Source organism: Tupaia chinensis, unplaced genomic scaffold, assembly GCF_000334495.1.
Source record: "Tupaia chinensis unplaced genomic scaffold, TupChi_1.0 Scaffold000281_1, whole genome shotgun sequence".
In the NCBI taxonomy this organism is placed as follows: Eukaryota; Metazoa; Chordata; class Mammalia; order Scandentia; family Tupaiidae; genus Tupaia; species Tupaia belangeri.
In genome coordinates, this window is record NW_006159764.1 from 2631474 (window position 1) to 2642066 (window position 10593).

At 38.6% G+C, this 10593-nt stretch overlaps 1 protein-coding gene across 1 annotated transcript in view; it reads left to right on the top strand.

Moving 5' to 3' along the window:
* Positions 1–9729, top strand: part of ZBBX (zinc finger B-box domain containing) — a 111152-nt gene extending 101423 nt beyond the window's left edge. The window contains exons 19-20 of the mRNA XM_006150294.2: positions 6610–6748; positions 9461–9729. Coding sequence (XP_006150356.1) covers positions 6610–6748; positions 9461–9587 — 266 coding nt within the window. The 3' untranslated portion in view covers positions 9588–9729. The remainder of the gene's footprint in view (positions 1–6609; positions 6749–9460) is intronic.
* Positions 9730–10593: the final 864 nt, after the last annotated feature.

Consider the following 10593-nt stretch of genomic DNA (forward strand, 5'->3'; position numbering starts at 1 on the left):
TGTCTCTCCTGTGAGCTCATGTACCCTATGGCAAAAGCCAAAAAAGAAAAAGAAAAAAAAAAAGAAAGTCACGAATTCTGCATAAGGCCTTTGTACACTGACTTCATAGCAGAAACATTTCTCCCACATTTCCCTACCTCAAGGTGGTCTCACACAGACACAGCCAGCCATGCAATGGACTCTTTCACCAATGTAAATGTGTTCACTTATCTGTGAAAGCTGCGTTTCTGTTTTCAGTTAGTTCTAGAATACATCCACTTCCTCTTTCTAAATTCTGTGAAAAACTACCTGCCAAGGAGCTGGGAGGATAAAAGACAGAAAATTACATTAAGGAAATGGTTTCTCTTTTGGCTCAGATTGCTTCAGCTGATAGCAGAGTGCCATTTCACACGGAACTGAGGGTGCGCAGAGGGGTGTGTATGGGTGTGCGTATGTGCAGGTTCTACACGCAGCCTCCTGATGGATCCAGGATGTAGAGAAGTGGGGTGATTGAGAGCCAGGCTTTGGGCCAGGGAGTCTGGTTTGAAACCTTGATATACTACTACTTATCAGTTTCATGATATTGAGTACATTCCTCAACCTTTGCTTTTTTGCATCCTATTCTATATATGAAAGATGGGTAGGGACCAGCAGTTAGCATAATGGCTATGTTGCTGCACTCCCATATAGTCAACCGCAGTTCAAGTCCCAGACCTGGTGGCTTAAACTCATGCTGAGCGCCTGTGTGTGCATGCCCAAGATCCCGAGAGGAGAATGGAAGAGAAGGGATTGTGGCGTGGCCATCCCCCTGGGGGGTGATTTCTCACTTTCTATCTCTCCGTCTCTCTCTGTCTTTCTGGCAAGCGCATGCACACTATAGCAAAAAAAAAAAAAAAAAAAAACCTCTCAAAAAAAAATAAGAAAAAAGAAAGATGGGTATACTGGTAGGACAGCTCTAGAAACATTATTTAATGATTAAATGCATTTATATATGTGAAATGTTATGTTTATGAAAATTTATCTCTGCATGCACTCACGTAACAGTGCCTAAGACAGAGTAAGTCCTCAAAATCTACTGAATTAGGAAAGAAACCCATAGGTGGTACTTTATTCAGTAAAGTTAGGTGCTCTTGGTAAGACCAATACTTAATGAACTCAAAATTGTTTCTATCCCAGAACTCTGCTTCTTTTCTGGACTGCTTTGAGGATTATACTTAGCAAGAGTTTTGTGCCATTTATTATTTCTTTACAAATAGCTGTCAGTAACACTGCAGTCACTTTCCTTTCTAATGAACTCAACATGTCATTGTAATTACTTACTAAAACACCCGGTCAATTTCTGGATATTGGTATAGCCTGAAGAAATTTGAAAAATTAAGGAAGATATGCATTATGAAAAAATATGAGTAAGGATCTGTTTTTAAAGCATTTACTTCTCTAGTAGTTATAAATGATTTGTATGTTCGAAACTCATTCTGATTTGTGGTTTAAGACTTCTGTGATCCTTACATTTCTATGGTAATTTTTATGTTAAATTAGTCCACAGGGAGTTAACAGAGCTGAACAATTGAAGAAAATACTTTTTTATTTTTATCTTTCATAATTTACTCTATGGTCTGTGCACTCACTGGAGAAAGACAGAGAAAAGGAAAGTGAGAAAGGTGAGGAAGCGCTCCCCAGTAGGGAAGGTCATGATGAAATCCCTTCTTTTCTTGGGATCTTGGGCACGCATGTGTACATGCCCGGCACATTCTTTTGAGTTGCCAGGTCTGGGATTTGAGCCACATGATTGGCCATGTGAGAGCTAGCCACCTTAACAAGCATGCCACCAGTTGGCACAGAAAATACTTTTTTAAAACAAGAAATAATGAAAATCTACCTGACACCAACAGATGTAGCCACGAGATCTGAAATAAAACAGTGAAGTGGTTTGCTGAGTAACTGGAGCCTTTGTTTACAGGTTGACCTTCAAGTAATGAATTATACAGTAAAAGTGTTCATCTAATTGGGATTTACGTTAGCAAGTTAACTAGATAACCTTCGTAAAGACAGCCAGGTTACAATGGGCTAGAATGGCCATCTTTCTTCAGGGTACCTTTGAATTACTGAAAACAGATTGCACATGCACGTGAACATCAACACTTTAAAGAATTCATATGAGGAGTAGTAACAATAATCACTGTTTTTATATGTAATGTGACTTTATTTGATATTCTTGCTGTTGTTCACCAGAAGAGGGTGTGTATGCTTGCTAAAGAGAAAGAAGAGACAGAGAGAGGACATGGTCACACCGTTTTATCCTCCTTCTCTATCCTGTCGGAATTTTGAGCACACAAGTACACACTCCCAGTGTGTTTCCCAAGCCACGGCGTCTGGGATCCAAACCATGATTGGTCATGTGGGATCTGGCTTCACTGAATCCCCAGGCTATGGGGTGGTCTGCTTTACTTGATTTTTTTGAGAGGTTTTTGCTATAGGGCGAGTGCGCTCACCAGAAAGACAGAGAAACAGACAAAAAGCGAGAAATCATCCCCCAGGGGCGATGGCCACGCTGCAACCCCTTCTCCTCCATTCTCCTTTAAGGATCTTGGACACACATGCACATGAGTCCAGCGTGAGTTTAAGCCACAGGGTCTGGGACTCGAACTGCGGTAGACTACATGGGAGTTCAGTGACATAACCATTACACCATCTGCTGGTCCCTGCTTCACTTGATTTTAATAGTTCCTCTGTGATGTAGATGGGGCAGGTAGTACTCTTGGTTTCTTTTCCCAGATTCAGCTCCCAAGGCTGTGGGCATCCATTCAGCTCCCAAGGCTGTGGGCATCCAGTGACTGCTCACCTCTGCTGGGCTTGCTCCCAGGCAAGGCACAAAACAGGCCCATGTGTCCCCACAGTGCTTTGTCCTGCCATATGACAAAGCCACACCAATAACGAAATTCTCACCTCAAATCAATATTGAGAGCCCTCGAGTGAGAGTGTGTGTAGAGTGAAGGTAAAAGGATGAAAGCGTGTCGAGAACAAGAGTGAGGGAAAATGGAACCAGATGAAGGGGTGGAAGGGAGGAGAGATGGGGCTCCCAGGTAATAGGGTGAGCGTCTTGTTGCCACAGCCTGTACATATCGGGACACAAAGTATACACACGCCACATCATCTTCCTGGAGCTGTTTTTGATGCTGCTGTTCCTTACTGGTTTCCATTCTTTGGCTTGTTTCTTTAGCCCTTCCTTCTTCTTTCCTTTCTTTTATTCAAATAAATGTTTCTCTGCAGAATCCAGTTTTATGTATGGATTGTAAATAATTTCAGTTTTAGAAAGCCACCTTAAAACTAGGGGGGCCATCCAGTGGGGTGGTATGGCGGTTAGGGAGGCTAGATTCCACACCGCTGAGTGTAAAGTTTGAGTCCCGGACCCAGAGCTTGAGAAACTTGCTGGACACAGGTGCGTGTGTGCCCCACTTCCCTAAAAGAGAGATGGAGGAGAAGGGATTGTGGTGTGACCATCCCCTTGTAAAGTTTTCTCACCCTCCCACCTCTGATGAGCACTCAAGCCCTCTAGAAAATTAAACAACAAAAATAAAAACCCTTCTATATTTATTAAACATCCCCCCTTGTTTAAATGTTTATTATTATATTTGTGAGATTCCTCAATGATCAGAGAACATACACTTACTTTTTACTCTGGGGATAGAAAAGTTTAACTTTGTTACATTCATCAACAGTCCACTGACTTCCCAGTTCTAAAGTAAACTTTTCAGTATAAATGTCACTCCAGTGTACCTGGTTCTGTGTTAGAAAAACCAGGATACTTGTATTTGGTACAATCGACCTCTTAGATTTAATGCTAACCTACAATGGAATTTTTATGAGCAGTTTTATTTTTCCTCTGCCTTGATTTTTCCATTACCAAAAATCAGGTAATGTTGCCTTTGCTCCTGTTAAATTCACAAAATATTCTGAAATATAACTTTGAGGATGAATAATTCTACAAAAATAGGCTCATTCTATTTGTACTGTCTGAATTGGTTCTATGTTCATTCAATTAAAACTCAAATGTCTAATAGAGTTTGAATACCTCTCCTGGTGGTATTCTTTAGATCTCCACATTACTATTGGGTTTTAGCACTGTAATTCTAGCAATTCTAATTCCTTAATTGGTTGCTTTTTTAGGGGAGAATTTCCTTTCATTAGGGCATGTAAAAGTGCCTTAGGTACATGTCTTTTACCTTGTGGGAAAAAGTAGAAGTGATAATAGCTTACAATCCAACCATTAGATTGTGGAACTCAGTGATTCACAATATTGTTGAGGTTATTAGCTCAGGTCCAGTTTTAGCTCTTCCACTGTGTGGTTGTGTGATTTTCAACAAGTTACCAGTTTTCTGTGGACTTTTGGTTTCCTAATTTCTAATATTTGGAGATGGGAGTAGGTAGGTGGTTTCAATTCAGTTCAAGAGTTTTTGTTTTATTTATTTTTTGTTTTGTTTTTTAAAATTACCCTTGCACAGAGCTTCCTGATGTAAACTAGATCAGGTAAAGCTATCCTAACTGCTTTGGGGATGAGGGAAGCAGGAACCTCATCCTAAGTGTATCAAGTGTACCCAAGTAACACAATGTGAAAGTCACTAGGCTAAATAATTTTAAAGACTCTTAAAATTTTACCTGTGTAAATATATTGATTTCTATCTTTCAGTAGGACTAATCTAATTATTTCAGTAGGGGAATCTCTGCCTGCTTCAAAACTCCAAGTTGTTACCAATCACCAAGAATATATATATTTTCTATCCCGTGTTTAGTCCTTCTGACCAAAGGATCAGAAGAATACAGACTGGGCACTTTCGTTAGCATGAAGGAACAATGGGACTCAGTATTTTACAGTTTTAAAAGTCATTACAGGGCAGACCTCAGAGCCTAGAGATTAAGGGAGCCAATCCCTATGGTCAACAGCAGCTTAAATCATGGGCTCAGCATCTCAAAAATCATGCCTGACAGGGCCAACAGGTGGCGTGCAGGTGAAGGTGCTGGGTCCCACATGGCTGACTTCATGGTTTGAGCCTTAGACCCAATAGCTTGAAAATCACACTGGGTCTGTGTATTCATGCCCCAAATCCCAAGAAGCGAGTAGAGAAGAGAGGATTGAAGCATGGCCATGCCCCTTTGGGGATGAATATTCACTTTCCCTCTGTCTGTCTCTGTCTCTCTTTGGTTGGTGCACACGTACAGTAAAGCAAAACAAAACAAAACAAAACCAGAATAACACATGTAACGTGAGTGTATGCATGCCCCAAGTCCCAAAAATATGGAGAAATGGAGGAGAAAAGATTGATGCATAACCACACCCCATTAGGGAGGGCTCTCTTGGTCCCTCTGTCTCTCTCTGGGGAGTGCACACCTTCTGGGAATGGGGGAAGAGAGTCATCATCATATAACCTTGTACATAAATTAGATTGCTCTCACAGCTGCATAAATGGCAAGAAGAAGAGGCATTTTAGCTCTTCCTTTTTTCAGTTTTGAGTAATTTATATAAATGTATGTTTGCCTAAACATTCATTTACTTAACTTACACTTGCTCCTACCTAGGCTGAATTATAGTCCAGCCTCACAAAAGGGAGATTTAAGGCTTCTTCCCTTTCAAATACCAGTGGTTATTATCTACCCAAACAAAAAAAGGAAACCATAACAAATTAAAAAATAAAAAACTTTGCCAAGGCTGTGTGTGTGTGTGTGTGTGTGTGTGCGTGTGTGTGCGTGTGTGTGTGTGTGTGTGTGCGTGTGCAGCTGGAGTATTTCTTAGAGGAAAAAAGGAGATATAACATATAGGCAGGTTGAGGATCTGGACTACATTGTAGCTTTAAAAAGGATTCATTTTCTTTGAAATTCTGTGACTTTACAGGACACTTGGCACATTTTGTAAGTATAACGAATGCTTAAACATCAATATGATGGGGCCAGCTGGTGGTGTGGTGGTGAAGGCAGCTGGATCTCGCATAGCTGACTATGTGGTTTGAGTCTCAGACACAGCGGCTTGAAAAATATACCAGGTATATGCGCATGTGTGCCCAAAATCCCAAGAGAAGAATGGAGTAAAAAGGATTGAAATCTTAACATCACCTCTGGGGGTATTTTCTCACTCTCTTTTTCTTTCTCTCTGACTCTTCTCAGCAAGTGCCCATGCCCTCTAGCAAATTAAAAAAGAAAAAAAAATCAGTATGATCAGGCCAACAGGTGGCATGATGGTTAAGGCACTTGAATCTCATGTGGCCTAGTGTGGCATGAGTCCTGGACATGGTGGCTTACCTTCCCACTTTTTCTCTTTATTTCTCTTGTCTCTTTCCTATGCGCATGTGCCCCATAGGAAAAAAAGAAAGATAAATAAAATTAAATAAATAATTCTAAAAAAAATCAACATGATTAAGATGACGGAGTTAATAGCCATGTCCTAATTTGGGATTTCAAACTAAATTCCCCTCATGTTCCACCCTCCCAGAGTCATTAGAAAACGGAGGATGGTTAAAAATCTGTGTTGACCCTCTCTGTACTATTTGCAGTTCACTCTGGGTAAACTTCTAGCAGCATATGCTGTGTATCTGTTTCTTACACTTATGTGCTGACGATGCATGAAATAAAATATTTCAGATCCTTCAGAGAAACTCTACAGCCTAACCTCAGAAGAGCTGCCAGCCTCCAACGACCACTTGCTGAATATGAGTCAGGCTTCCACAGATTTGCTTAAAACCTCACACATGAGGGGTCCCTGTGGGATTGAGGAATTGAGGTAAGCGAAGCCAGCACTTTATATATAACGATAGCGCAGAGTAACATTTTGACAAGTCCCAACCAGTTATCTTAGTTAGACACAAGCCAATGGTCCTCATATGTGTTCCTTAGATGACTGTTCTCCGTAACAAGTTTCCTGATCTTGTATCAAGATTTAGTAAAAGACTTATAAAATTGTTACTTTAATATGAAGAGATAGTTCTCCCCTGTACAAGGTATTATCGTAAAAGTGGAAAAGTATTAGGAGTATAATAATCTATAAGTATTTCTTTTTATGTTGAAAAACATTTGCCTTACTTGAAGTAATTAACCTAATATATTTCAATATTTTGCATTAATAGAACCTTAAAATGAAGAATAAAGTTTTTGAATAGAATATTGAGGAGTTTCTTTCTTGAAATGAGTCTGTATGATTCAAATACCATATTTTGACTTGTATGATTGCATTCTTTTCTCATATAAGTTGTTAACATTTAGGAGTGGTGATCGTATATAAGGAATGCAGATTATTAATAAATACCTTATAAAAACAGCTTCTTGTGCCAGTCTATTACTAGGATTCCTTGAAGGAAAGCTCCTTCAGGAAAGACTAAAATAAAAGTTTCTTGATTTTAAAATTGCTTTAATTGATAAAAAAATCAACATGATTAAGATGACGGAGTTAATAGCCATGTCCTAATTTGGGATTTCAAACTAAATTCCCCTCATGTTCCACCCTCCCAGAGTCATTAGAAAACGGAGGATGGTTAAAAATCTGTGTTGACCCTCTCTGTACTATTTGCAGTTCACTCTGGGTAAACTTCTAGCAGCATATGCTGTGTATCTGTTTCTTACACTTATGTGCTGACGATGCATGAAATAAAATATTTCAGATCCTTCAGAGAAACTCTACAGCCTAACCTCAGAAGAGCTGCCAGCCTCCAACGACCACTTGCTGAATATGAGTCAGGCTTCCACAGATTTGCTTAAAACCTCACACATGAGGGGTCCCTGTGGGATTGAGGAATTGAGGTAAGCGAAGCCAGCACTTTATATATAACGATAGCGCAGAGTAACATTTTGACAAGTCCCAACCAGTTATCTTAGTTAGACACAAGCCAATGGTCCTCATATGTGTTCCTTAGATGACTGTTCTCCGTAACAAGTTTCCTGATCTTGTATCAAGATTTAGTAAAAGACTTATAAAATTGTTACTTTAATATGAAGAGATAGTTCTCCCCTGTACAAGGTATTATCGTAAAAGTGGAAAAGTATTAGGAGTATAATAATCTATAAGTATTTCTTTTTATGTTGAAAAACATTTGCCTTACTTGAAGTAATTAACCTAATATATTTCAATATTTTGCATTAATAGAACCTTAAAATGAAGAATAAAGTTTTTGAATAGAATATTGAGGAGTTTCTTTCTTGAAATGAGTCTGTATGATTCAAATACCATATTTTGACTTGTATGATTGCATTCTTTTCTCATATAAGTTGTTAACATTTAGGAGTGGTGATCGTATATAAGGAATGCAGATTATTAATAAATACCTTATAAAAACAGCTTCTTGTGCCAGTCTATTACTAGGATTCCTTGAAGGAAAGCTCCTTCAGGAAAGACTAAAATAAAAGTTTCTTGATTTTAAAATTGCTTTAATTGATTTGCAGTCTAATATTGCAGTAAAAGAGTATCAAGAGTTTGTTACACTTCTTTCTAAGGAGGACATTACTTACTTGTAATTTTGCATTTCTAATACCATTTAAGTTTAAGAAAAAGGATCAATATAAGGTTGCTATTTTTTTCTCTGTACAAGTAATTGAAAACAAACAACCTACATATGTTCTTACATTTCCCAGAAGAAAGGACATTTAACATGAATGATACAGGAGAACCTATTAAGAATACAAACTAAAAATGTCACTAACTTGTCCTTATATTCTCTTTTGTTTTTTGACCAAAGTTTTATCACAGATTTACTCCGGTGCACACACTGGAGTTTATGAAGTACTGATTTAGCCTGTGTTGGGCATAAGAAAACAATCCTAAGAACAGCTATATCCTTCACAGCATCAAGTATTTTATATTATTTAGTGGCATACCTGGGCTGAAAATCTAAATAACTCAGTACCAAAATATCTGAATTATGTAGGCTCCCCTCTGTTCTCCCACACTACCTGTGTTCCCAAACCTCAGATACACAGCCTCTGGAGCTCACACCAACCCTCCCACCCCATCATAAAATGCAACAAAATAAAACAACATGTAATTGTTGTCATTAATTTCAGCTCTGGCATATGTTGACTGGCTACCCACACCATCCTAATTTATGTACACAAAAGAGGTGCTTTATCTGGCAGTCTATTCATTGGGATTCTATTAAATAGCCAATGTAATGATGAATGTTCTTAATGATGACCTCGAGGCTCTGCACGTTTCTGAAGTGCCTTCTGAATCACCAATGGAAGACACAACCAGAGACCGTAAAATCTCTCCTAGGTTCCCACTGTGGTTTTATTTCTTGAGAGAGGGAGAACGATGAGAATTCCTCATTAAAAGGAGGCTTAGTATATTGGCCATGCTGAAAATGATGGCCCCAGTCTGATCCAGCTAGCTCTTCATGTCTGTCTGCCTGCAATGACGTCAATGTATGCAGTATTGATTAGAAGATAAATGAAGAGTTGAAATGTGGTTCTGTATATTGTGTATTGATCTTTTAATGTATTTCAGCTCTTCTGGAAAAGACACTGAAATTCAGTCCTTGCTGTCACTTTCTGAGAGCAGTACAGATGAGGAAGAAGAAGATTTTCTTGACAAGCAACATGTCAGCACACTACCATGGTCAAAGAGTACTTAATGATCATTCATTCACTACTTTTTATATTTTGTAGCACACTAAGGCAAATAGCTGAAAAAAGCAACCAGTGAGTGATTACCTGTCCAGGTGCCGGAGATTTTGATTATTAATGTCTCTGTTTTTTCAAGGCTTACAAACTAATAAAAGTTAGTGAAAATATAAGTTTAAGGACTTTCTACTTTCAAATGATTCTTTTTATGTTGAACACTAATCTGTACTGCATATTATGGGAATAACGTTTGATGAATGTTAATAAGTAACAAGTATAACTATGTCTATAATATCTACATAGGATATAACATGATTATATGTAACGTAATATGTATTTCAATTATATTATAAATAATTACGTCATTAACAAGCGTGCAAATTTGATTCAAGTCACAGTAATTAGTATCATCAACTGAGCTTGTCATTGTTTTTTTTTTTTTTCTGTTAGGATTTTTGACATTTATGGAAGTGCTGGTAGCTTCGAAAGTCGATTCTAGAAGAAAGAGGACTCAAAATAAAGCGAACGTAATACTTACCATACTCTTTGCTTGTAAAACACAGAAAGTACTGTCAAGCATCTTATTTTGGGATAGTTAATGGAATGGCTAATTTTGTACATTCACTTGGCTCGTCTATCCAGATATTTGGTCAAATGTTATTCTATATGTTCTGCAAAGGTGTTTTTTGGATGAGATTCATGTTTAAATCAGTAGGTGTTGAGTAAAGAAGATTACTCTCTGTGACATGGTTGGGCCTCATCTTTAGAGTTAGTGGGGATTCTGCTTTCACACTGCTTTTGGGCTCAAGCACAAACACCAGATCTTCCCTGTCTCCAGCCTGTTGCATGCACTGCCTTGCAAACTTGGACTTCTAGCCACACAGATGCAAGAGCCAGTTTCTTATAACACATTTCTCTCTCTTTCTCTCTCTCTCTCCACACACACACACACACACACACACACACACACACACACACACACACACTGGCTGTTTCTCTGTAGAACCCTAGTAAATC